General features: G+C 43.5%; 2 protein-coding genes across 4 annotated transcripts; both read right to left on the bottom strand.

Annotated features, from left to right (window-relative positions):
* Positions 1-8207: 8207 nt before the first annotated feature.
* On the bottom strand, positions 8208-20266 carry ltn1 (listerin E3 ubiquitin protein ligase 1). Of its 3 annotated transcripts, none has more exons than XM_086131694.1 (32): positions 20139-20266; positions 19689-19895; positions 19331-19429; positions 18856-19086; positions 18725-18777; positions 18461-18641; positions 18173-18346; positions 17824-18014; positions 16637-16787; positions 16304-16549; positions 15929-16222; positions 15644-15853; positions 15388-15429; positions 15104-15293; positions 14585-14824; positions 14353-14506; positions 14015-14165; positions 13707-13935; positions 13448-13604; positions 13129-13242; positions 12900-13027; positions 12668-12803; positions 12341-12485; positions 12052-12265; positions 11704-11941; positions 11367-11444; positions 11100-11286; positions 10773-10938; positions 10476-10696; positions 9778-9972; positions 9409-9576; positions 8208-8730 (listed from the first exon to the last, which is right to left on the bottom strand). In XM_086131694.1, the coding sequence occupies exons 1-32, from the start codon at positions 20178-20180 to the stop codon at positions 8668-8670; spliced, it is 5295 nt and encodes a 1764-aa protein (XP_085987820.1). In that variant the 5' UTR covers positions 20181-20266; the 3' UTR covers positions 8208-8667. The 3 variants fall into 3 exon arrangements, 2 of the variants coding, with proteins under 2 accessions (XP_085987820.1, XP_085987821.1); XM_086131695.1 differs by having other exon boundaries at positions 13707-13917; XR_015103105.1 differs by lacking the exons at positions 8208-8730; positions 9409-9576; positions 9778-9972 and having other exon boundaries at positions 10547-10696; positions 10773-10891.
* Positions 20267-20706: 440 nt separating this feature from the next.
* tmem135 (transmembrane protein 135) lies at positions 20707-26380 on the bottom strand. The gene is made up of 15 exons (XM_086131728.1): positions 26216-26380; positions 25715-25842; positions 25435-25527; positions 25295-25328; positions 24942-25007; positions 24812-24858; positions 24699-24740; positions 24440-24610; positions 24258-24327; positions 24014-24181; positions 23873-23936; positions 23718-23794; positions 23256-23354; positions 23109-23176; positions 20707-22418 (listed from the first exon to the last, which is right to left on the bottom strand). Exons 1-15 carry the CDS (start codon positions 26351-26353, stop codon positions 22268-22270), a joined length of 1416 nt encoding a protein of 471 aa, XP_085987854.1. The 5' UTR covers positions 26354-26380; the 3' UTR covers positions 20707-22267.
* Positions 26381-26949: the final 569 nt, after the last annotated feature.

Genomic DNA, 26949 nt, shown 5'->3' with positions numbered 1-26949 from the left:
TGTTCGGATAGCTGGCGTTGTGGAAACGAATTTGGGGCACCTAAGATGGGGTTTGTGCGCAATCAAGTGATTAGTTAATCAACTAAGCGCCGACACTCAATCTGTCACTTTTCCCGGGCCGAGATGGCGCAATACTAGCAATGGCATGCACCGGAATTACGGCACAAACACACAAATACAGCATATATTCTTAAACATCAAAAATATTTTTTTTTAAAACAAAAAAAACTATTAATTATAGACAACATACAGATGTTTAATGTGGCCTTGGTTGGGCCTGAAAACTGACATTAAAAAAAACATCAAAATATTCAAATTGAATTGTATTTTATGTATGTATTTCAATTTTTGATGGAATCTTTTTCAGTGCCAGCTCATCTTTTGTGTTTGTTTAATTGCCACACATCGCACGCTTCAGACTATTCCTTTTAGAACAATTCTTCATATCAACATGCGAATTTTGTCCTGTGAAAGCCACAAAGCACCGACAAAAACTCTCTCCGTGTCATTGATGTTAAAGTTGCACAAAGGCCGAGGTCAGTCAAACTACAACAACACGCCGAGAGAGAAAAAAACACTTGCCTGATTGTGATGCAACGCAATACGCCTCATTTAGAGCGATGCACTCGCTGCCATTAAACGCCCCTCCTTCGATCAATCAGGTGGCAGGAAGCAAAGGAGACATAACACAACCTACTTTTTATGGCTTTTTTTAAAGGTGTGATGAGTGGCTGCCATTGTGCTTCAAGGGGAGAATATTTCAATTGTGATCAAGAAATATGCAATATGAAACGGTGTCTTACGCCAAATGAAAAGAAACTTGAATGGCACTCCAACACGATGAACTGTTACGCTACCTGCATATGCATGATTTTTGGTTCCCTCACAGGTTTTCCCTCCTTTTCAAATCAATGAGAAACTCAAGGGGGGAAAAATGATGAAAGACCCCGTAACATCAATTCACAGATTGGTGTCTAAACACAATTTATTTTTTGAGGAGAACTGATGTAAAGCTGCAAAGACTGAGAAATATGTAGGAGTGAATTGTGGAGGTCTAGCATTAAATTGTTTTTCGCTATTTCACTTTTCCTGATTAAGAACGCTTTAGAGTGCCACACTGTCCACCATGAGTGCCTGTCACACATAGACTAGCAGAAAAGCAAGACGTGGGAGGATTTTTTTCCTTTTTTTTTTTTTTTTTTTTTTTTTTAAGTCTGGCATGGTCGCTTTAAAGCGCCTCGTTGTCCTGGAATTGCTACAAACGTGCATGTTCCAATTCAAGACCAAATGTTTGAATTGTACTATCCTTACTATGCGGTATAACACAACGATCCTTAAAGTCAATTTAACTGCAATTATAATTGTATACAAATGAGGGGGTTTTTCCCGCCATTACAAAATGCGGTTCCAATCGCATCAAAAGCTCCCCAAATGGCAGGAATGACAATCAATGAAGATAGGTGTTGATCCTTAAACAACATTGGAATCAAATGTAGGCCCATTCAGTCTGTTTTACGAGCTTCCAACAACATGTTTTATTGGCCGCACTATAATGCAGTGTGCTATCACTGCGGGACAGCTGTGCACGCCGTGTTGACGGCGCATGCTAGCACAGTGACACTTTGCTAATTTCTCTGTCAAGCATGTTCGTTACCGCACTGGCGCAAACAACCCGGACACACACTCAGCCGTGCAACACATTACGGTAATGACAACATCGCTTATCTTGCAGAGTGTGGAGAGAAATGACTGGGGAAGGACACCTGGATAAATGTGTCCGTGCATGGATGTGTATATATGTCACCATTAAAGGAGCAGCAATTCATTGATTAATCAACAACTAATTGATGATCAAATTAATTGGCAGATCTTGTGATGGTGGGGCCAGTGGTTAACACATCGACCTCACAGTGCAGATGTCGTGGGTTCGATCCCGGCTGTGGCCTTCCTGTGTGGAGTTTGCATGTTCTCCCCATGCCTGCGTGGGTTTTCTCCGGGTACTCCGGTTTCCTCCCTCATTCCAAAAATGTCCATGGCAGGCTGATGGAATACTCTAAATTGTCCTTAGGTTTGAGTGTGAGCACGGATGGTTGTTCGACTCTGTGTGCCCTGCGATTGGCTGGCAACCAGTTCAGGGTGTCCCCCGCCTAGTGCCCGATGATGGCTGCGATAGGCTCCAGCACCCTCTTGACCCTAGTGAGGATAAAGCGGATCGGAAAATGGATGGATGGAGGTTCTGTGACATCGAAATATCCTAAAATCGTTGAAACATTTTTGGCACCGATCTATGTGTTGAGCAGTGATATCTTTGTCCATCCATTTTTTTCGAATACCCTTACCCTCAGACGAGTCGCAGTCGTGCTAAAGCCCATCTCAGCTGTCTCCGGGCAGTAGGTGGGGTACACAGTGAACTGGTTGCCTGTGCACATCGATCAACCATTTGCGCTCACAATCACGCCAAGGGACAATTTTGAGTGTTCCATTAATCTGCCTTGCATGGTTTTGGGATGTGGGAGGAAACCGGAGCACCCGGAGTTAAGGTTGGGAAGCCCTGCTATTCAAGAATTGATGAATGTAAATGACTTCCCTTTTCCACTTGTCGAAAAATGACATTACAATTGTTAAAATGAGTGTTTGTGCGAGGGCATCCTTGGCGAGAATTGAATGCGCTTTGCTCCAACAATACATTAAACATCCTTGAGAAGCTCCCCTGCTCACACAGTCAGACGCATTATACGGTTGATTTTAAGAGAGCGGCTGGCAGCAAGCAGCGGGACTCCACTTTGCAGCTTAAACACGAGCTCCTCAAACGGCGAGTCCAACTTTGTAATCTAATCACCGGCCAGTGTGCCAATGTGGTCCACAGGACAAGCCCCAGGACACTCCTGGGCATACAAGCAATTAATTACCTTAATTGCACGGTTAGCTTAATTGATTACCTTGTTATTTTTGCCGAGCAGCGATATGGTTCTCTCCATGACATTCACCTATAGGCAGATTCAGGTATCTCACTCAAAATGCTAATTGCTCTGCTCATTAACACGGAATTATTAGTCCCACTTCAAAAGCTTAATTAGCTGAAGGTATTGGCCATCAGCTGAACACACCCAAACCAGCACAAAGATGACACGGTGAAAAAAGTGAAACAACTGTCATTCATCAAAAGCGCTTTTTTTTTTTAACATTGGTTTAAATGCAAAATTATCGTTTCCAGTTCAAAACTTTCCCGCCCACTTTGCCTCAATTGTGACTAGTCAAAACAAATTGCACATATGCCAAAGTGGAGTTGCAGACATTTTTTTTCAACTACATAATAATACAGTTGATTTAAACTGTAACAATGATGATTGGTGGGGGGTCGGCTTGGTTCACAGTAAAAACATTTTGTAAGAGAAGCGGTGGAGTGCAAACGACGACAGAATGGCTGAGATTTGGCCTCGGACATCAGTCATATCAAAAGTGCTTCAGGCTAGGGGCACGTAGCCCGTCTCTCTTCTTTCCTTCCCACCCCCTGCTCAGCTTCTCCATTATCTTTACGCCTCTTCTCTCTGACTTCCCCGTTCGACTTGACCTCATCTCACTCTCAGCTCATACCCCCCCCCCCTCCCCCTCACCGCTCGTCTCCATTATTTTCGCAGCCTCACACTCTCCTCCGGTCTACTTGCTGCTTTTTGTATGAGGAACGCTGCTTCCTACTTGGCTGAGTGTATTAGCGCCCCTGCTTCCAACTTTCCCCACAATGTCGGACGGGTTTGTTAGACTCTGGGAGTGAGAAGACTCGCACGAAAATACGTCAATAATCCATGTGCATCTTTTCCCATCCAAAGCGCCGTTTCTGAGATCTCCCGTTTTAGGAACTTGCACCTAATGGCACAAAATGGTGGCGGTACTTTTGTAGGTGGCGCTACAGGTGTTACACTTGGACAAAACCTCATTACTATCCTCTATCATGCTTCATGGCGCCATTAAATGAGCTCATTAAATACTTTCAGGATTACAAATCAAAGTAATTGCCAATTAGGATTTGCCTAATTGTATCAAACTTTAAGGCTCGGGGAACACCCTTTGCTGGACTTTCCCCGACACTGCACTCAGATCACGTTGTCGTGCTTGTTTATCAGCCGACATGTATGGATGATGGATGACGACAAGCGCAGGCAGCTCGGATCCCGCCTTGATATACTTGCCCCGGTTATATCTCGCGTTGAGATACAGCAGCCGAAAGCACAATAAAGAGGTGCACTCACTATGAGGAGATAAAACTTGTGTTTCTGAATTATGTCTGCGAGGGACATTGAGAAAACATTGATGTGGACATGAGACAATGGCATTTTGATTTGGTTCTTTGAGAGGACAGGAGAGATTAGGGGACGAATGGATTGACGTGGTGGGTGGGGGGAAATGGCTTGATGGACAGGTTGGCAGGTGGATGATGGACGGGTAGGGAGGAGGATTGGTAGATGAACGAATAGAAAGGTCGAGGTCTTGTAGGGATTGTGGACAGAACATTTTCCAACATTATGACCCAGGCGGATGCCCATTCGATGCACCTTCGTCAATAATCGGCGATGGGGAGAGGGGAGGGTGGACACAATTGGATAATAATAAAAAAATAGGGGACCCGCATTCTTTTTTTTTTTTTTTAATATTATCCAATTGCAGTTAGAGAACGTAAAACCCCTCAAGCTCAGGAAGGGAGTCTCCAGTCTCTCTGAAACACTGTGGCCATTTAGATTGGACACTTAATCAAATTGTGCTTCGGGGGGGGAGGTGAGGGAGTGGGGGTCGGAGGGAGCCCATCTCATAGCCTGTATCACGATGAATAAAGTGCTTGTACAATTCATGGACATGACAGCGTTGTTTCGTCAACTTTGCAGACTGGGGCTGCTTTTGGAGCCACCTCACTGTTACTGCGGCCATTTTTCCAAACAAGCCCAAATGTTGACTCGCACACACTTTGTCAAGAATCCAAGCACGCAAGCTGAAATATTCAGGCATGTTTGTCCTGGTTTCATCTAAATGGATTCGGTCATGCTCTGATTCCTTTTACAGCGCTGGTGTGCTGTGCTCTTATCTCCATGTGGACAGGGCTTGCACTGTCACGAAAGCGGAAAAATTTCTGACGGGAAAGCTGCTGTACTATAAAATAATCTGGTGATATGCCATTTCAAAGTCGAAATGGCACACATCTACTGGAATTAGGACTATTCCCGTTGAAATGTATTCACAAATTCACTTAGTGTGAAATCTGGGCCCGTTTAGTCGAACACAAAGCTATTATTCTTTTACATGAATAGCAACAGGTGCATACTCGAATTGACGATGCCTTCTGCCAATTTACGATAGCGCATCTCTCACGTCATTGGAATGGATCGCAGGTGTCAAACTCCGGTCCTCACGGCCCACCACCCTACATGGTTTTCTATGTTTCCCTTCCCCAACTCACTCGAGTCAAATGATCAGCTCATCAGCAAGGTCTGCATGCGTCTGATCATTTGAAACATGCAGGAGCATGGCCCCCGAGGACCGGAGTTTGACACCTGTGGCATCGATGGACAAACAAAGTTGCATTATTTGTTGTAAATAAATCATTTTTAGACCAATTAAGTGAAATTAGATAATTTGCCAAAGCACACCTGATGATCTCTCAAGGCACATTAGTTGTGAATCACTGTTCTAGGACAAAATGATCACGCATCCTTGACTGGGTTCCTATTATTCATTCATCAGCTATGCAATTACACAGAGCATCTGCACTTCCTATATTCCCACCCCGGGAATATTCCTCACATACAGTCTTCACTTTGCCCACTATTTGCCACTATAACACATTACATGCAGGATCGTGGCCCTCGAGGACCAAAGCTCGACATCTGTGTTTGAGAGTGTGCCTCTGCACGAGTCAAAACAGCTTAATAATTGCTATTTACTCGCTTTATAACATGCAAACAACAATTAATAACAATGACCGTTCATGTGAGAAACCGCGCTGATAGAGTTGCAATGATTTATCTATACAGTCCATTTAGCTTGGGATGAATGAAGCAGATAAAATTCCCAGGATTACATTCAGAATCCGATATTGATTGTGCACAGCGTGTAATATTACTCAAATGCAATAACGTGTGAGCGAGGAGTCGCTCAGTAAGAGATCAACGGGGTGAGGGAGAGTGGACAATAAAGTGAGTGGGTGGGATTTATGTCAGTAGAAAAGATAAGGAATGGGCCATTGTGTGTGTGTGTGTGTGTGTGTGAATGAAATATATATATGGATGGATGGAGATAACCATTCACCCTCACACAATCACTGAATGTAAAGTCAACCCCCTGTTGCCTGCACAGACAGCATGATCGGTTCACTACTCTTGATATGATACTTCAAAAAAGTAAACAGTCGAATATCAGGTGTGGATCCGGGATCCTTGTTTATTTATTTAATCATTTTAATCGGGCATATGTATGCCCTGAGAGTCAAAATCCATCGTTCTGAGCATTTAGTTGTTAAGCTGGTTGAAGACACGCTTGACAGGATGGCCCTTGTTATTTCTATGCAGATACCATAAAATGCACTCGAAAGGTAACAAGAAACGTCAAGCTAAACACGTACAAAAATTGGGTCAGAAAACAATTTCGTCTTTCGGGATCAGTGAGCGCCTAACACTCGGGTTTCTAATGAACCCAATCCGTCATAAAGCGGCCATTAGTCAGTGTTGGAGTTATACTGCCATCTTGTGACGACAACTGGAGTGACGTCATATCCGAGGCTGTACCGTTGCTGGCCTGTACTACTGTACTGTAGTCTGTACTACTACATAGTTCATAACCACTTGCAATGCTGCTTTATCAACCAGATAATGAGCAAAAAGATGTGAGCGTGACTCTCAGTGTGTGTGTGTGTGTAGCAAGAGAATATAAATATTTATGGCAAGCAAACAGATCAATGCCTATTAAAATGGTCAAGGGCAGATGATGATGGGTGTTGGGTGTTTGTATTGATAATATTTGGGTGGTCATAATGAATTACAAATGTAGACACACACCAACGCGCGTGTGCACGGAGAAGCTGTCGATAGCGGAGCAAAATGAGTGCAACTAATTCATCGATCGTGCTGAATGTGTCATAATTAATCGGCGCGAAGGAGCCACTGTGATGCAGGCAAAAGATTCCAAAGGTGAGTCGGATTATTCAGCATTACGTTGGCCCCTGGATAAATGAACACAGGGACAATAGTGACAGTATACACATAATGAGGATATATATCTTTTGTTATTGCTTCAATAACTGCATAGGTGTACTGTAGGTGATTTCCAATAGTGGAAAAAGAAATCCGACACATAACCGTTTGTCTACTGTTTTTTATGTTTAGTTTCCTCTTGGTACTGCTAGGCCTTGATAGGGTTAGGAAGAACCACATTTCATTAGACCTGATCGCATAATCTCAAAGTGTGGTAGTACAAGTGGTGGTCACAAGCAACCATGCTGACATTCTGATCAAGAACCTCTCAACAAAGAAGCATGCATGCTACCTACGAGGTCACTAAGCTGCCAGAAAATAAAAATAATTTGCTGGTATTCAAGTTTAGTGATATTTTTCAATGAGTGTCCTATTAAGGGATGCATTTCTTATCCATGCTGGAATGGAGATTATATTTTATTTTTTAAATAATGAGGAGTGGGTGTGTTTAACCAAAGCTAATTTGGGGATAAGCATCTAAAACTTTCACATTAAATGCAAGTGTTGAACCCCAGTAGCATATTCCCATTCTAATAAGCTAATGTGTTAAAAACTCAAGTATATTTGATAAGAAACCGATAACTATTGTATCTTCATTTTTAAAGCTTCGACCACAGTAGTGTGTAGTGTCATAGTGGAATATTTTCCTTTAAAAAAAATTAATAAATGGGCGTAATTTCTGTGTGGAGTTCTCATGTTTTCCACATGCCTGCTTGGTTTTTCTCCGGGTATTCCGGTTTCCTCCCACATTCCAAAAACATACATGGCAGGTTGATTAGGCACTTGAAATTGTCCTAAGGTGTGATTGTGAGTGCGAATGGTTGTTTGTCTATATGTGCCCTGTGATTGGCTGGCAACCAGTTGAGGGTGTCCCCCGCCTACTGCCCGAAGACAGCTGGGATAGTCTGCGGCACACCCTTGTGAGGATAAACGGATTAGAACGTGGACCGACAAATAAATGACTCAAAGAAAAACAATCCAGTTCAACTTTATTGTCTTGTGCAGCATGATGAACAGCTGAAATCAGACACAATGAGATTATCGCACATTATTCAGGCTGGGTACATGTGATGTCGAGTTGTATTTTGGAATTAAAATCTACTCTAACGATGAAGTGGTGGACCTGCGTGGATGTCACATTTCTTTACACTCCTAAATATTAGGAAAATATGTATGACCCTTGATTGAACACTGCATGCCTTTTTTCAGTTTGTAAAAGAACTCCGTTCCAACAGTCACTTTTAAATCTGCAAAATTTAAATCATTCACTCCCAAAGACATGTTTATATGTTTAACTGGATTGATTGGTGTCGATGGTCCAGACAGATGTTTCAACAAATTGTTGCTTTGGTCAAAAGGGGGCTCAAAAAGAAGGAGGTTCAACAAATATGGTAATCATCACCGAATGAAGATTTGAAACATGGCCGGTGCATTAGAAGAAGGACTCTCTGCACAGTGGACATGTGGACTTGTTGCTGGATGTGAACCATTTGTACTGCAGAGAGGAAGATAAAAGAGACAAGACACAGTTTCAACAACGTGTGACAGAAAGGTGCTGATTAGTTGTCAGGTCATTTTACTTCGGCTACCGCAAAAAATCTGTCATGTATTTTCAAATATGAACAGGCTGCTTGTCCTCTTACTTCAGACAGTGGAACAAGTGGTAAAAAGTGATACCATTTGGAGTTGAACCAAATCTTTTGGGGAAAGATATGCCTCAAAGCCAATCGAAAATTCAAATTCAAACCATCATTATGTACAACTTCCAAACCTCTGGCGGTTCGGGAAACAAGATAAGCAATAAATGTAATTATGTTACCAAGCGGATGCTTAAGTTGAAAGCATAATGGCGAATAAATAGCATCAAAATGACCGGCGAGGTTTGCCATCAAACGGCACGCTCTAATTAGTGTCAAAGTGTTTGTCCTTCTATGACAATTAAGCTTAAAAGTCTTTTGTTTTGTTTTAAACATTGCCCTGTACAGTTAATAAAGGTTTTATGATGACACTGTTTGAGCCTGGAAAATATTGATTCATTTTACATCAGTTCCTACGGCAACATTGGTATTGATATTAAGACATTAAGTAGCAAATTCCAAACCAATGCGGTGGATGCTATGCACATGCTTTCCTTTAGAATGCTACTGCTCTGACCGTAACAGAAATGACTTACCAAGCACGCGGAGTGGAATTTCTTCTTGCAAGTACGACAGGCCTTCTTCGGCAGTGAGTAGTTGGAGCCGTGGATAACGGAGAAGCAAATCATACAATCCTCGATTCCCTCAAAGCGCTTGTCCACATTGTTCTTCCACAGTGCCAGGCCTTCCATGATGCTGCCGTTCTGAACACATTCAATGCACCTTTATCAGGCTACATTGTGAGTGACTAGACCTCAAGAGAGAGAAGCTTGATGTCGAAGCCGGGAACACACATGTTCGTTTTAACATCGTAACCTCTTTTTAAAATCTAAGAGACACCGCACATGACAACATGCGTACCACACTTTCCTGTTTGTGTCTATATAGCCCATGTGTGTTGATACCTGATGAGTGAGGTAGGTGCTGAGCTGCAGCATCCAGTTCCTCCACTGCTGCACAGAGACGCCCACCCGCCTCCCGCTCTCGACCACCACAGAGCCCAGAGGGTGGCTCTGCGGCAGCTGAATCACCAGCTCGATGAAAATCTCGTCCACCGAGTAGGTGGCAATCACCTCCCGCGCGGCAGAGCGGGCTTTTACCTGAGGGAACGGGAGTAGACGGTAGTTACAAGGAGTATAAACCGCCATCTTCCATTATGACTTAACGCCATACAGCCTACGATTGGCGCACATTGGACTTACGATTAGGTACACCAGCAGGTTATGACTCATGAGACCCAACAAAAGAGCTGTACTCCCACAGATAATTTTACAACAGCACACGATCCCTCACTAGGTGGGTTCTTTGGTGTCTGCTTTACACCTCAAACACATCCCTTACCTATAAGGGTCACCAATTCCTGCCACTCATTCCTACCAATCATACCAAATGTTGAAACAATGTATAAGAAATTTATGTTAGAAATCAGAAGAATCTGTAAGAATTGTGGCATGCTTTCACGGGCTTCATAATATTATGTGGGCGGGGCGGGGAGGGGGTGGGCGGAGCTGTCTTGAGTTTGACACACACGTTTAGTAAAATACATTGACATGGAAAAAAAAAAACCCAAACAGAAATCAAATAAAACTGAGCGTAATCTTACCGTCATGCTTTCAAACATTTGCGTGCTGCTGTGGACCGACGAGATCTCCTGCGCCGAGAGTACTGGACTGACGTACTTGGTCGTGAACTTCTCCACGGTGCCACTCACACGCTTCTCTTGACTATTCCACCACAGCCGCACCATAGCGGGCAAGTCCTGCACCGTGTCATAGTAAACGCTACACGCCAGGTGGGGTAGCTCCCGTTCGATGTCGTCACTTTCTGTGGGAGGAGGACAGATTAGTTTCATTGTCGCTTTCTGTCGCCAGTGACTGACACCGTGGCATTGCATTCTTACCGTTAACCATCAGAGTGAGATTCTCTGTGAAGTAGGTTTTGGTGTCTTTCGTATCTGCTGATTGGCCCGGAAAGATAGGATTCTCAGGCATCAGTTTGAAGAGGTGAAGGAGGAGCTTGCTGAGGGAGGAGGTTTTCTTAAGATACTGGGCATAATGGGCACGCAGCTGAAAATGAATCACGAGAGTGATCAAATCAACACACGTTCCCTTAAAAAAAAACCTCAATACTGTGTCCTCCTGCTATATTGAAGTTCACCGTTCCTGCCTCATGCTATAGCTCAGATAGGTTTATTACAGGCAAGTCTGAAATTAGACTTTGAACTCACATGGGAGGGCGATGACCTGAAAAAGGTGAGAAGTAGCTTCCAGGCCAGCAGGTAGCCCAGGATGCACGAGTACTCCACGCTGTGAGGCGAGACCATCGCAAACTCTCCGACTTGAAGTCCTGCCAGGATGCTGTCGCACAACTCCTCGCATGTTGACAGCACTGCCATCAAAGCAGCCGGAGGAGAGCTGAACACAATAAAGAAGCCTGAGTGATTCTTTCTCCTCCGGTGCTGCATATTTTACGTGGCCCAAAAACTTGGATTTACAGGTTTGGCTCATCACCGTCATCTTCAGACTTGCTGCCGTCTCCTTCTCCATCACATTCAGGCAGTTGAGGCATGACCCTGAATTGACAAGATGGCATCTCCTTTAGCCCACTTCGTTTATTACAGCCCCATAAGCCAAAGTGTTACAGTTTAGGTGAGCTGCTCGGAATGGCACAATGTGACAAAATACTTCAAGGAGCTGAGTGATGGGACTCTTATGTAGTGATGATTGCCTGGCATGTGGGTTTCCAGTCTTATCCCATTAATGGGTATATTGTATATAAGTAAATATTAAGGACATGCAATAATTGCTGGCTAGAGATATTTAAAGTCTTACTTTGCCAACAAGTGGTAGACCGTGACTTGAAGAGGTCGGGCCTTGAAGACAAGCAGAGGACAGAAAGTGTTGAGAAGCGTCTGGAGAGGCTGCGGCAGGTTGGTCTTCTGGTCTGCTACAAATTTTGCCGGCAGGGAGTTCTGGTTCAGCTGCTGCACGGGCGCATAGGTCAGAGCCACGCCGAGCGACTGCAGCACCGCCAGAGGAAAGACGGGGTCATCGGGTTCTTTGAAGGCATCTGCACTCAGACAAGAGCAAGCAAGACGATTTTAAAATGAATCTGTTGCACTAAACTGTAAAGTACTCAACAGGAGAAAGCTTTCACTTTCACCATAAATTGAAGACTACCTGTGATATTGACAGGCATGGGTAAGAGCAGGTTGTAGATTCCGTCAACAAAAAAATCTTGCCATTCTGCTACCAGCTCTGACGGAAGCTTCTCCAGGACATCAGGCGGGGCTGACGCAAAGAACCGGCTTAGGTTCACAACCAGAGCAGCGCTTTCGCATGCAAGCAGCTGCACCCATGGATTCCACAGGCTGCTCACGTTCTCCCTGGCCACCTGAGATTAGAGAAAAGCCAGCGGATAAGACGTCAACATGTAGAGGAGACAAATGAGGTGACGGTGGTAGCTCACCTCCAACCAGGCTAACATAGCACAGAGTAAGAAATCCCACTGGCTGTTCCCGAGAATTGTCGGACAGCGTGTCACCAGCCAGGACAGGAAGCGCATCAGTTCCACTGTAAGGTTCAGCTGTTGTGTAGTTGCCTTGGATAGGTCACTGATAAAACAAAGGCGAGATACTTGGCAAAGAAAGCATTTTTACAAACAATCGCTCGACACTTCATTTCATGCATCTAAGATCCAATACTGTAGTGATTTTTTTTAATTCAATAATTAATTTCAGTAGTTTAATATTAAAAAGTAAAATTTGTTGTGGCTGATGACGACATATGGTCTTACCTGCCAAAGAGGAACCAATCCTCTTTATGGGTCCTCCACTCCATCATAGTGGACAAGATGGCCGGCACCACCTCATCCTCCACTTGCGTGTCAGCTTGCAGACAACACAACAGCACCACCACATTCCCGTACACGTCTGGGATGACAGCAACAACAACAACAAAGAAACTTGGTGAATCTCTTGCCTGACTGAAAATGAGGGGACACGCATTGTGCTAATAAGTCTTTTTACTGCCATCTTCTTCCCAGTTGATGATTCCTGCCGTTGCCAGGGCAACCAGACTCTGTCGCTCTTCCTGTGTCATGATGGGGCAGAGCACCTGCAGCGTGCTCAGTTTGCTTGGTGACATCGGCCACAAACTGAGACATGAAAACAAAGCAAACATACATTTTAAGCCTGCTCAACTAAAGTCCCGTGGCATTAAAGAGGTATTCGTGAGTACAGGATTATTGTCACTGACCTATCCACAGAGCCGTACAGCTTCCTCAAGCTCGCGCTGTGAGTGGCTGCCAGGTTGTGGGTGCGAATGTAATTTTCCAGCGTCAGAGACCATAGACCACCAAGCTCGACTGATCTATGGGGTAAATTGTAGCAGATCATTTTATGCCGCTGCATAAGAGCTGACCATATTTACATTATCTGCCAAGCCCTATAGGAGCTGTAAGGAAAAAACGGTATTGCTCTTCAGCTGTGATATCAACAGAACAAGCCAATTAAAGTGAGCCATGGTCATCATCAGTATATTTACAGCTTCTTACAAAACACGGAGTGAACCTGACCTTGAGTAGAGCATCTCCAGCAAATCTGTGGTTGTAACCAAGTCATGCAGACCCCCTGATAGCTCCCACTCAGTGAGAAGGCCGCGATAGGTGGCCACAAGAGTGGGGGCATGCTCCACCTCCTTACACCACTGCAGTGCATATAGCAGCTCTGCAACTGACACATGACAAAAATAAAATAAAATAAAACACATTAAACAACATGTATACATACCGGTACATAGAGGAAAAAAAACTATAGTGTGTGCTGCAAATGTACCCGTGTGCATCAGGTTTGGCAGCTGTCGTTGGCACTTGTCATTCTTTTGGTTCCAGTTTGAAAGTGAGGCAGCACGAGACACCTTTCCAAGCAGGGCACATATGCATAAATGGGCTGGTAAGACTTTGGCCATTTTCAGTTTCCACATGTCCTCGCGGGAGGTCTCGCAAACTCCTCTGTAACGGCTCGCCAGCAAAGGTGTCTTGACCCACTTCAGAGGAGACAGGTGCTTTATGTAAAAATCAGCATAAATAAAGAGCACAACTATTCCACAGACCTGATGAGGTTTACAACATTGGTTGTCTTACATGTGAAGGCAAGGCCTGCCTGAGTTTTGCCCATCCATTGACGTTGGGCATCAAGTGGGTAAAGAAATGGGAAAGGATGGCAGAGTCTTGACCGCAGACAGAAGTGATGGTCTCCACGACACTCTGTACAGCCAGGACTAAATATCGCAAACTAAACATGACACAAACAAACAAAAAAAAAAAGTATGATCTGGCTCTAGTTCAATTTCATCTCATCATATGCTGTCAAATCGCATCACAGTAATTTGAATTTCGTCAGATCTCTCTCTATATCTGGAAATATTTTCGTCATATTAAATAAATAGTTAATCATTGAGATTGGAGGTGAAGGTTTGTACCTTTTGATGTCCAAAGACGCAGTGAGTAATCTGCTCTGCACCCAGATGGCAGCACTGTGCAGGAAACCACCTTGTGCCACTTCATACTCAGAGTGCTGGGCCAGTGACTGGACCCCGGCGACACATACCTTCCCCAATTTATCTAAGAGGGAGTCTGTCAGGAAAAGATCAATACACATTAGCTCGCGAGCAAAGATCCGATGTCATTGTGTGGCGTGTCACACGGTCCCACCAGACAGATAAGTGTGGGTTTGATCTTGGGCGATGAGCTGAAAGACGGTGAACAGGAGTTCCTCGGCTGAAGGAAGGAGCAGGCAGTTTTGCACAGACGAGAAGAAGGTGGAGGCCACGTCGCAGATGAAGGACACAAGAGGCTCCATGTTGCCTGCGTCTGATAGACTTTTGGTCTCAGACAACGTTGCATGCAGGTTCTCTAAGATCTTCTCCATGTACGCCGCCCCGATCAGAGGTTCTAGTGTGCGCAAAAAATAATAATAATAAATACAATGTCGGAGTGGATTTTTCAGGTGGAAATTAAAAGAGCAGACATTTTGATTGATTGAAATTTGGAGATGCTATAAGGTATTTGGAGATGCTATAAGGTAGAAAAACATGGAAAGCAGCATTATAGAGAGCCTCCCTACCCAACTGTTCTACTTTACTTCAACAGTATTTTATGGCTATAAGTGTCTCTACTTCGACTGAAGTACAGTGTGCGACTAATTTGGCAGTGACACAATGACTTCACTACCATTGTTGTGGTGCTGTGAGAGAACCAAGCTGATGAGGGTCCAACTGTGGCGGCTGCTCGAAGAGGCAAAGCTGGAGCAGCCAGGTCTGACCTTGCAGAGCTCCTGGGTCAAGGCGAGGAGATGCTCGCCCAGAACTGAACCTTTGAGCCACTCTCTACAACTCGCAAGCGTGTCTTGGTCAGCACACGCCTGGTGGGGAGGACAGCAGAAAGTTGGACTCGCATGATGCGGCAATTTATGTCATAAGACTCTTGTGAGTCCTGGTGAAGAAATTGACACATACCCTCTGGATGATTTGCAAAGTGATTCCACAATGCAGTTCCATCTGCAAAGAAAAACCCATTAAATCATGAATAAAAAGAGGGGCCATCACAGATGAAACCATAGAGTGTGTTACACCTGAGACTATGCTATTCAGTAAATGAAAGAGATATCCATCTATGTGTTCTCTGAACCACTTATTCTCACTGTATCAAGTAGATCTCTCAGTACTCAAGTGGTGCACAGCTTTCGAAAATGGATGGATGGATGGATGTTACCGCAGTAATGTGGTCAAGGATGCGGGTGGTTTCCTGGCGGCTGCAGCAAGACACTGAGCTGAAGACCATCTCCACGAGGTGCTCCGTGTCTGTCCGCTCTTTGTCTGCCAACCACGGCACCACTCGCTCCAGAAGGAAGCGCACGGCCGGATTGTTTGCACGTCCCTCGGCCCTCTGCTCCCTGCCTTCATCATCCAACTCGACTAACGTCTGAGACAAATTATGTTTCATGGATTAACTGGCTCCGGTTCCACTTCGTTACAACACGGGCGGGGGGATACTTACAGTGAAGATATTAGTTGTGTGAAAAGACTGCAGCAGAAGGGAAAGGAAGACAAGGTGTCTCTCGGAGCTTCTCTCATTCACATGCACCAGGCACAGTTGCACCAGCTGGCACACCGCTTCCTCAAAATGGCGCGTCTGCGGAGAGCTGCACACATTAGCCGACGTGAGCTCCGTCTTCACCGCCTCGCCTCCCTCCGTGCCAGGCTTGTCACCATCTTCAGATTCAGAAAAACTGATCTTGACGGACTTCTTCAGCGTATGTCTTCTGTTGACTCTCTCTGGGTAGCGCATCACCTGCAGGGATGAAAAACAGCGAGGGCTCAGCCGCATTGATCTGCCCGAGTCTATCTTGAGGTGGAAATTGAGAAAACTGACTTGCAGCAAAGCGGCGATTCCCTCCAAAGCTTGTAGAGACGCTTCCTCGCTGTCTGCGTGGCGGGTAAACACAATGCCGAGCTCCTGCCAGAAGTCTGCCACAAGTCCTTGAAAGACATCCCTGTGTCCTTTAGATTCTCCGCTTGCCCTCTTCTCCCAGGAAACGAGCATTTCGGTGACCAACAGGAACAGGGGACCATTCTGAAGTGTGGGGTTCTCAAAAGCCTTTTCAAGTAGCGGCAAGAGCTAATACAGAAAAGGGACAATTAAGATTTTTTTTTTTTATTTTTTTTACATGGTGAAAAACAGCACATTCAACTGTTTAATTTTCACCTGCTGTGAAATAAGCATGGTCCGGATTTTGCACTGATCTTCTTCCTCCTGTGCTGAATGGCACAGAATGCAGAACCTCAAGCACTCAATGGTAGCAGTCACAATAACGGCACTTTCGGAGGGGCTATTGGCTGCACGCTCACTGGAAATGCTAAACATCGAACACACAATAAAAGGGTAACGGGGGTGAGTCATGATTTCTTGAGATTGTCAATGTAGCAATCAATCGGGGATTTTCCAACATACATGTATAACATTCGGAGGAGCCTGCCTGTGCCTGATTTCGAGCCGTCTCTGGTTCTTAAAGCTCTGACATCTAGAAATACACTTTTTTTTCTTTGCTCCGTTATTTGACCAACGTGGAAAAAGCAATCAATTAAATTTCTCACAACCATTTTCAACTACCATTTAACAGGGCCACAGTTAGCAAAATGGAACCTGATTAATGTTAACTGTAGATGCATGCACTAGTGATATTCTATTTTTTTCCCATATTTTAGTGTGATATATGACTTAAATGAAAATGTTAAACAACAACAAGAGCATGTAAATACATTGGGGGGAAAAAAGCGGTGGTGCTTGGTATAGGCCCGCATGCCAAAGATCAGTATGTTACAACCTCTGCCTCAATTTGAGCCAGGGGGAAAAAAAAAAGGTAATATTGTTAATGGCGTACCGGCTTAGAGAAGAGACTGCAAATAATTGGGCCACAGACACTGCTTATAAAGATAAGGATTTCTGCGCAAGACCAGGAACATTATCAGAGACCCAGACAGCAGCATTAAGACCAAGAGCTGCATTATATTATCTTGTCCAGACACTTTATCCGGGCAATGTCACCTTTAGGCAACCTCTCCTCATACATACATATTATTAAATGAGATCTTGATGGTTCTCCCTGTTCCAAAAGTCCCTCATGCCTGCCCAATACTATTTTAATTGCAAAAGTGAAGAACACTTTTGCACTGATATATTTTTGTAAGAACAATTGATTATCTTTTTAATATTCTGAACCGCTGTTCCCAAACCAGTGCTGTAAGGAGCAGAATAATGCTGGCCGGACGGACCGTGTTCTTGTTCGGCTTTGAATAGGAAACGAGACTGAACCAACGACTCCTCTGCTGGTTGCAACCAAAGAATGCTTGATCACACTGTCATGTGGAATGAAAGCAAAGTGGAAGACTTACCCAAGTATGAGTGAGGTGAAGAAAGTAGTGTGGAACTCCAAGGCTGGGTCGGTGACTTGTTGAGGCAGTTTGCTAAGTAATGGCATCAAATTGGGATGAAGGGCTTTAGCCATGCCTTTGCCCCCTTCTTTTAAGAGAGACCAAAGTTTTGGCAGGAAGCCCTTCTTTGGGTTCACGTGTGTCCAGCAGTCCTGCAAAAGCAAAGATGTTCAGGTGGTTTCAGCCTTAGACACACAAGTGGGCCCACGCAAAATAAAATGATCTAAGTATTACATCAAGAGTGGCCATTGAGACAAGCAGTGTAAATGAAGCTTTCGGGAGCAAAATATCAGAGAAAAGAGGTGCTTACAGATATGGAGGATGCTACGTGGAGAACAGACTCCCACACGGCAGGTAGCACCAGCGGATCCATGTCGTCGATGCTGAGGAGAACAGCTGGGCAGAGACGCGGTGCCTCACTTTGCGCAAGGCTTGGAGTCAACTCACACACAGCGCATAGCATCTCGAAGAAAGCTCCTCTTACCTGTGAAGTACCCATCTTACTTACTACTCACTCTGGGTCTATGCTAATTTAAAGCCAAGAAAGAGGATCAGTCTGAAACACATTTCAACCCATCATGCTTTTTGTGAACGAGACCTGCGGTGCCTTGTGTCTGCTGTACTTCCAGAACTTAGCAGGGTTGACAAGATGAGCTAGTCTGTGCTCCATGGCGGCCATGTCATTCTGGGGCAGCAGGGAGAGCAGTCTCTTCACCCCGAGAAGAGAGCTGGTCAACATGCGCAAATATTTGGCTTCTCGCTCATCCTCTGTCACGGTCCTGGCAAAAGAAAAAAAAAAAGGTGACATTTCTATTTAACATGACGAACAGCAGTGACATCAGGATGACTGAGGTTGACTTACTGAGGATCACTGAGAGTGTCTGCAGTATCCTTTAATAAAATATCTTGAAGTACCTGGAGTATAAAAAAAAGGGTTTCAGAAATATGATGCGGAATGAACCTTTCTTCTTTAAAGACACCATTACCACTCACATTAAGGATCTCATCTTTGCAAAAGCTGAGGGCTTCCGGCTGCTTGGCGGCCGAGAAGGCGGCCTGAAAAGCTCGGCGTGCGGCGGAAGCTGCTGGTGTGTAGGTATCGCATTGGGACAGAATCCAGTGGCCCATCAAGCTCTTCAGAAAGGGAGCCAAGCTGCGGCGCACCTTCAGCACCAGCTGCTCAAGAGCCAGCTGGGTGGCCTCTCTGATGCGCCGATCATGGTCCTAAAAGACACACACACACACAAAAACAAAAAACTAAATAGTAGCCCATTTGCAACAGACATTGCATTAAATGTCTCACCAATTCTGTCTTTAAAAAGATCAGACTTAGTTGTGATTGACATTCGGAGCCGTAATACGTGTTTATTTTTGTAATAAAGGTGTGTCATACAAAAGAAGCAATCGTTTTGACGAAGAAAGAGAATTTTTGACACGAGTGTCAAGTAATGCCGGATGGGCTACTCACCACCGAAATCTTGCAGTATATTCGAGGCCAATACGGAAGGACCCCTTTAACATCTTCAGCGCCACGCTCCTGACACATGGATCCAAAGTCCTGCACAGCCTGGAAAAAGCAAAAGACCTCAGTAGATACATTGTGAAATTTGAACACCATCTAGCCATCTATTCAATAATTTTCTGCATGGCTTGTTATCTTTAGGGCCATGTCAAAGTTAAAGACATTTGTGCTGCAGAGTGCATGGTGTTGTAATGCTGATAGTATGTGTCATAATATTTCTCTCATTTTGGTGGTGTATAAATGTGCAGTACATGCTGATAATTTTCCGTTGTCTCTGTTGGACAATTTCAATGCATTAACTTACCTTCAGTCTGGTGACGACATCCCTTTTGGAAAGTTTCCTAAGCACGAGTCTGAATTCTGCATCGACAAGGGTGTCGAGCTCCTCAGCGCCATGGAAAGCAGGCACGTAGCTCAACTCCGAAGAAAGCGTTGTATCGAAACCAACGAACCCCGGGATGGCGCCACCTTCCCGGGTCAACACCTCGGCAGCCCGGCCGCTACTTGACGGCTATAGTAAGAATAGGTAAAGCTGTAGTTTAAGTGGCAAACAGAAAACCAAAACAAACGGACAGTAGTAATGCCGTAAATGTAGACAACTGTACAGTACTGAACACTGGGGCAAAAGTAAACAGACATGTCTAAGAAATCCAAGTGATTTTCTTCATCGGGAATGCCCTAAAACGTCTTATCAATTGCATTCGTTCATGAATTTTGGCTCAAGTAAAAACAGTGACAGGTAAACGGTACTTACCCGAACGTTCCCTTTAGTTCGTTGTTTATTTTTGCCCCCCATTGAGTGCTGAAAATGATGTAAATTCGGTAATCGTTAATGTAGCCACGAAAAAGTTAGAGTACCTTGATACACATGCTACATGTGAGGATACGGAAATGGATTGGTTTTAAACATTTTCAAAATAAAACAAAAGCCAAGCAGACTGCTGCATTTAAGATGTTTGTGAAAGGTTTAGGATCATTCTCAGTGACATATATTGGGAAAACTATAAAAATAACTTCTTCCGATCCAGCATAATTCAACCACCCTCGTTTTTGGCGTACACGTTGTATCGCGTTGCATTTTTACACTGAATGTCCTTCTTTAACAGGACGAGTCACTTCCGTTTACTGCAACGCACAATGTCCTGTACCGGTGAGCTGTATTAAGGGGTGATGTGGTGCCCTCATGGACAATGCACCATGCACTCTATCTAGAAATTTTCAGCACAAACATACATACACAAAATCAAAACACACTTCATTGTAATGATTTTTTTTTAATTAATGCTTCATCTTCACATAAATCGAAAACATCTGTAGGCAAGTACGAGTGTAATAAACAGATTTTATTACTATGATGTCATTTTTTCAGCAATGAGTAACCTAACAGAGGTCACGTGTGTCGAAAGCTGTCTCGCAGTGTTGGGTGTAAAATATTCAGAAACAAACTGGATTTTCACAGTCCAATCTTACATGACCAATTGTGGTCCACTTGAGAATAAACCAGCAGATAAAACACGTCTGTAAAAACTGTTAACAAAGTCACTTCAAATGTTATACGTTTTTTGGCACATGCTATGAATGTATAGGGGTAAACAGTTTTCCAACCTGTGGATGCGTTGAGTAAAACCGTTCCTGCAGCTTTGTAAACTGCAACCCAACAAAAAATATAAAATTACATAGTTTCTTTGGACAGGTGGTAAACATTAGACAAACATTTAATTGTGCCGTGAACTCAAACAATTCCACTATTTGGACTGGTCTACATCTGTCATGGTAATATCAAACAACAAATGAAAATGATGCGACTTTCCTCTCGTCCATTTTGGTCAATCAAAGTCAAACTATAACAACGTAATTTATGATGCATTACATTCTGTTCAGATGTTAAAGAAGACATGATTTTTTTTTCATAATTAAAAAAAATTCCCACATGTATTAGTGACATGTCTGTGACAATTTCTCATCAAAATACTTCAAACAGCAATTACAGATTACTTGGCTGTGCATTTATACACCAAATGGGTTTATATACAAGTCATTAAAAAGTCAATTTTCCATATGTCCCTTTCAGACAAAATAATTTCAAACTGCACGACTGTGTCGTGAATTAATGGTGAAAATGTGACATGAACTCATGTCAAATTTGACTGTGGTCGTAAATTTTTGTTCATTAAAATGAAAATAACGCACTGTGCCCATGAGTGTGGGGTGGGACCCCTTTTGCTACCAGGGGCCAGGTGGTCATACTACATTTTTAAAAAATTATTATGCAATGAGCAAAATTATTTGTTATTTATTATAGATGCTGAGCATTTGTGGCTGTTTCTTTGCAGCAGATGCTCAGGGTTTCATCCGTTTTTAGAATTCAAGGTTCGACAGAACAAATTCTTTCATGGGCCATGTTTCCCATTCCTGAATGACTGGGTTGAGGTTGTCTAAACACCGATCATATACCTGTATGTTTAAATTACGCAGTCACACTGTTCACCTGTCAATAGCTGATGAATTATGTTTTTTCCAAATGTTATTAATGTAACGAAAACATAAACATTAGTTTGATCGTTAAAACAACAATTCCAAACACTCAACACGCTTGGCTTGCGATAAAATTCGAGGGGAACCTGAGAAAGAAAGATGTGATTGGTGGAATGCTACAACCTTGACGGCCATTTTATCCGAAAATTGCATAAATGGTCACTGCACAGTTTCATTAGCTCACAGAGTAGCGCTACGCCGTCATACGCATCAATCGCATCTGGCCAACTCCCTCCCAGTATGTGCAACTCCCAATCCCCAGAACAGGCTGGTCAAATACCACATCTCTTAGCAAAAGATGACCATTTCTAATCACCTCAGCCCCTCCTCCCACACACTTGACCCGCGTCATCCAAGCTGAACGTCGCCCCCTGGTGGAAGCACTGTTTGGCTGGGCACCGAAACATAGCGTGGGTCAAGTTGGGGCGCAAACCCCTGAAATTGCCTGGAGGCCTGAGTGCCAAAAACATCGAGCAGGTGTCGGTTCATCAGGCCAAACCTACAAGGCAAAATATCATCATATAAGTCGTATGACAAGCATGAGCAATTTAACACAGGGATTGTTGTTATTGTAGGAGCAGGGAACCTTCTGCACTGAAGCGTCATGACATAAATATACATACATTTAAGTCAGCTCATGAATAAATCAAATGTGTACATAAAATAAATGTAATCAAGTAATCATGATTGCTCATTGTAAAATGGTATTCACAAAGAATTTAATCATATTTAAGTCACCAATTATGCGATGATGAAAACGCATTTTAGTAAAATAATCCATGCTCATTTTAAAAACGAATAAATAATTTCATTAGAATTAACCAATTATTTGTATTAAATATGTTGCATTTATTATTTTAATAATGTGTATTTTATGCTAAACTGTATTATAATAATAACTAGATTGTACTATTTGCCATTAAAAAAAGATTATTTGCAATAAATGAATACAAAATAAACTAAAAAGCAATGTGTGCATTTAAATTAACCAACTTTAGAGAGAAAGGAAAAACAACAAATAAATGCTAACATTATTACAGGACTTCTGACAACATAAATGCTTGCTGTGCTATAATGAAGAACGTCGCGGGCCGTATGTGGCCCATGGACCAAACTTTGCCCGTCACTGGTTAAAATCAATACTCTCCCTTTGGATTTGCCACTTACAACTGAAACAAATCCATCCTACCTGCCCTTAGTGAGACGCAGAAGAAACTTCCAATAAGCGGGCCGAAGATTCTGCATCTCCATCACAGCCTAATAATGACCACAATTCCTCATCACATATCCCGTTGATGAGATCCACGTTGGTGTGTTGTGTTTGGATGTCACTCACAGCTTGAAAGCAGATGGCGGTGGAGATGGCGTAGAGATATGTGTCCGCTTGTGGGAAGTACGGGAAATGGCCAGCCTCGATGCCCTTGAAGTACAAGGTCTGAGGGAGAGGGGAGGTTATCGCGTGTGCTGTTATTGATCAACTCCAAATAATGGATACGTGTCAGAGGAACAAGCAAACATTGTGCGGACGTGTACGTCTTCTTCAAAGTGTGCCGCAAAAACTTGCGTTGGATGCCTCACTTAGAATGAGACACTAACGAATGGCAAAAAAATAAAAAAGGCGAACGGTGGGTCTTATGCACTGAACCTACAGTAAGGAAATACATTCCATCCAAGAGGAAAGTGAGGCCAGCAAAAATGAACATTATAATTTAATTTCATTCATTACTTTTTCCTTAACTACAAAACCTTGGTTCTCACTTCCCACAAATCCAAACACAAATTTGTCTTTTTTTTTTACCTCCACCAGCTTAGAGAAGAGATACATGGATATCGACGTGCTTTTGTAGAAGAACATGGAGATACCCGCCAGGAATCCTGGCAAGACCGATGAGAAACGTATGCGTTGTTACACAGTAAGAATGGATTATCTAAACGCGATAAGTGTTGACTTACCGGCCACCAAAGCGTGGAGCTCATCGTCAATATCCCGCAACCAACGAAGCAAGCAGCTTGCTCCCTGAATGGATCAGAAATAGAGTTCAAACACAAAAAAAAAACTGACCAGGAAATGTCATATATTAAACAAATATGTACCTTGTAGATGCTGACAAAAGAGCCCAAAAAGGCCCCAAGCTGGAAGTTGTCTTTGTTGTAGAAGAGGGAGGGGAGCCGTGAGGGTTTCGAGAAGAGGTACCGGAAAGCTGAGGGCACTTTAAGGCAGCACTGAATCAAGTAGCCGACGCTGAACATCCTCACAAAACCCTAAGTAGAAAGCCTCTCCCGTAAATGAGGAATCGGAAGTCGAGAATGCGAGTGTCACATAAGCACAGAGACTTACTTTAATGCAGTAGGAAATGCAGTTGTCTTGATGATGTTTACAGCATCTGTGTTTTGGACCTCGTTTACATCTGGATAATTGCACGGATGCAAAGATGAATACAAAAAAAAAATAATAATAATAATAAAAAAAAAACAAAAGCAATAACACAATTAAGTAGGAGTTTGAGAGGGTTCCCTCACATTGACTCCAGCAGTTCTCTGACGTAGGTTAGCAAAGATTTTCTCCTCGAGTCGATCCGCATTACTGAGGCGTGTGAAGGCTCTGAGGCAGCCAACGCCTCTCGGGGACTTGCGGCAACCTGCTCGGCCGGAACGGAGTGAGATGGGATCTCTTCCTTGCCGATGATGAATCTGAAAGTCGGAGAATATGCACACGCATGATCACATTTTTATAGCTCAGGCTGAATTAAAAACAGTAAAGCAAGGCAGAGTCACTTACTTCAATGCGGAGAATGCAAAGCCTTTTAGGCCATCTTTACTCCTGCGGGATAATAAAAAACATAATTTTACATAAATAATCATTTTAAGCCTATTCCACTGAGAGGAACTGACCTGAAGAAGAACATGTAGAGGGATGCAGTTATGCAGAAGAGGAGCACCTAAACAGGGGGAAAAAAGAAGAGTCCAACTGGTCAGAAAAGGGTTTGCCGATCACCAAAACCAAAACTCATTTGTCTCTGACCTCGCCATGTTTGATAGGTGTGATGAGGCCCCGTGTTACGGCCATGCGGAACAAGGTCTCTGTTGCCTGCAAACCAACAACACATACTCACTCACACATCACTACTTGTGTGCGTCTTAATTTTCACCGGACAAATGCGCTGCATTATGAACATGAATTTTAAAAAATGGACACCAACATACGTAGATGGTCTGTATTAACATGGGAGGAGGAGGTTTCACGTTCACCAGCATGTGTTCATCTTAAGGCATCCTCAGCTTTATTTAAAATAATCACCTTGTACCTTTTGAATGAGTATTTGAGTAAATACAGTGTCTTTAAAAAAATAAAATCATGAACACAGCAGTACTTACGAGATTTGTCATGTATATGGTGAGAAGCCCTCTCCTGCATAAGGAAAGTTTGTCATCAAAAGACAGAATTAAGACACAGAATTTGTGAAGAACAATTTGTGCAGTATTGATTGGGGCAAATTTAAGAGTAACAATCTCACCTGCTCTTACGCTCCAGGAGGATAGCAATATAGGAGGCGGGCAGAGCTGAGCCAAACCCAGCGGACCATGAATAAAACCCTCCCAGCAGTTTCCTTCGGTGGAAATATTCGTATTGTTATGTGAACATGAGCGCGAAACATCTTCACAGCACTTGATAGCGTTGCCATTTTCCAATAGATTCAGTGAAATGAAATGCGGTTGGGATAGGTGAGCTTTTATCTCAATTAGGTGGTGATCTAGAATGATAAAGAAAGTGAAAGCGGTAGGAAAAAAACTGACCTGAGAACGCAGAAGAAGAATATATAGAGGCCTCCATTGGCAGTGAGGAAAGAGGTCGATTGTAAGATCTCAGGAAGGAGCCTTTTTAAGTAGTAATCCTTCTTCCTTCTCCTAAGAATAGCTGCTATCTGTCGGGTGATAGAGAGGGAGAGAGTAATGTCAGTATCGAGCCACTGACTGCACCGGGGTTGAGTGAACAGTGTGTTTGCATTGGCAACGCTCATCGTCAGTGTATAGTTTTTGACAATAAAGAGTGTACTTGTCAGTGTGAGAATGTGTCAAAGAACTAGCCTGAATTGGATTTGACAGATGCTTCTAATCACATTCATTTTGACATTTGCTTCAGACGCGATACCAGACTTGTTGAGCACCTCCGCGGTCATTTGGCGTCACAAACCTGGGTTAGCGGAGTTTCAGCCGGACTTCAAACATTCCCACAACTCGAGTTCGCTAGGCTAACGTTAGCTTCCTACGTATGTGCGGTGAAATGGCACGACTCACCACGTAAAGCGGGGCGTATATTTTGAAGGAGACCTCCAGCGCACCCCTCGTTATGTCCACGGTGGACCACATACACGACGGGTTCCAAGTGTGACCGACTTCATAGCAGTTGTATGTTATTTTGCTGAGGGCAGCCATGGATGTCTTGCTTGTTAGCCAAGTGACAGCCGGAAGGGGCGGGTGCGCGCTCACGTTGCGCGGCCCCGCTCGTATGATTCTGTTTTTTGTTTTGTTTTTTTAAAATTGGGATATTATTTGGAACAGCAACTATTTTAGTCAGTTAGTGTTTTTAAAAATGCAAACTTTACGACTGCGGGATTACATATGGGCAAATACATAAGATATAATCATATCTCTGTGATCTTTTTATCAAATTGTATGAATATATCTACAAGCGCATCCCAAAAAAATTAAAGTGAAAATCATACACTACATATTCAATCCACACATATTTTGAATAATGTTGATGATTGCACCTCTTTTCGACTTTGATGTAAGTCACTGAAAAGAAAAGTTACAGACCTCATCAATCTTCATGTGGAAATTTGACCGTCAATTCACCAATTCCCATGACTCGTGACTTTGCACTTTCACATAATTGCAACCATTACATTCATTTCCCAGGAGGACATCACAATCTGTCAAAATGATCGTAAAAGGATTGTGCGTGCGTCTGCGTGTGCGTGCGTGGGTGTGCGCGCGTGTGTGCGTGTTTGTGTGTGTGTGTTTTATGC

The sequence above is a fragment of the Hippocampus guttulatus genome, chromosome 15 (genome assembly GCF_054856545.1).
Source record: "Hippocampus guttulatus isolate MCC_2025c chromosome 15, RoL_Hgut_1.0, whole genome shotgun sequence".
In the NCBI taxonomy this organism is placed as follows: Eukaryota; Metazoa; Chordata; class Actinopteri; order Syngnathiformes; family Syngnathidae; genus Hippocampus; species Hippocampus guttulatus.
This window is presented reverse-complemented; position numbering and strand designations above follow the sequence as displayed.

Coding starts and splice junctions, on each gene's coding strand:
- ltn1 (XM_086131694.1), bottom strand. CDS start 20,180: ATGGGGGGCAAAAATAAACAACGAACTAAAGGGAACGTTCGG. Junction 10,939..11,099: donor TCAGGTCATCGCCCTCCCAT/GTGAGTTCAAAG, acceptor ATTCATTTTCAG/CTGCGTGCCCATTATGCCCA. Junction 8,731..9,408: donor AATTCCACTCCGCGTGCTTG/GTAAGTCATTTC, acceptor TCCTCTCTGCAG/TACAAATGGTTCACATCCAG.
- tmem135 (XM_086131728.1), bottom strand. CDS start 26,353: ATGGCTGCCCTCAGCAAAATAACATACAACTGCTATGAAGTCGGTCAC. Junction 25,528..25,714: donor TTCTTCTTCTGCGTTCTCAG/GTCAGTTTTTTT, acceptor TTTCCACCGAAG/GAAACTGCTGGGAGGGTTTT. Junction 23,937..24,013: donor CTTTTGTCAGCATCTACAAG/GTACATATTTGT, acceptor TGATCCATTCAG/GGAGCAAGCTGCTTGCTTCG.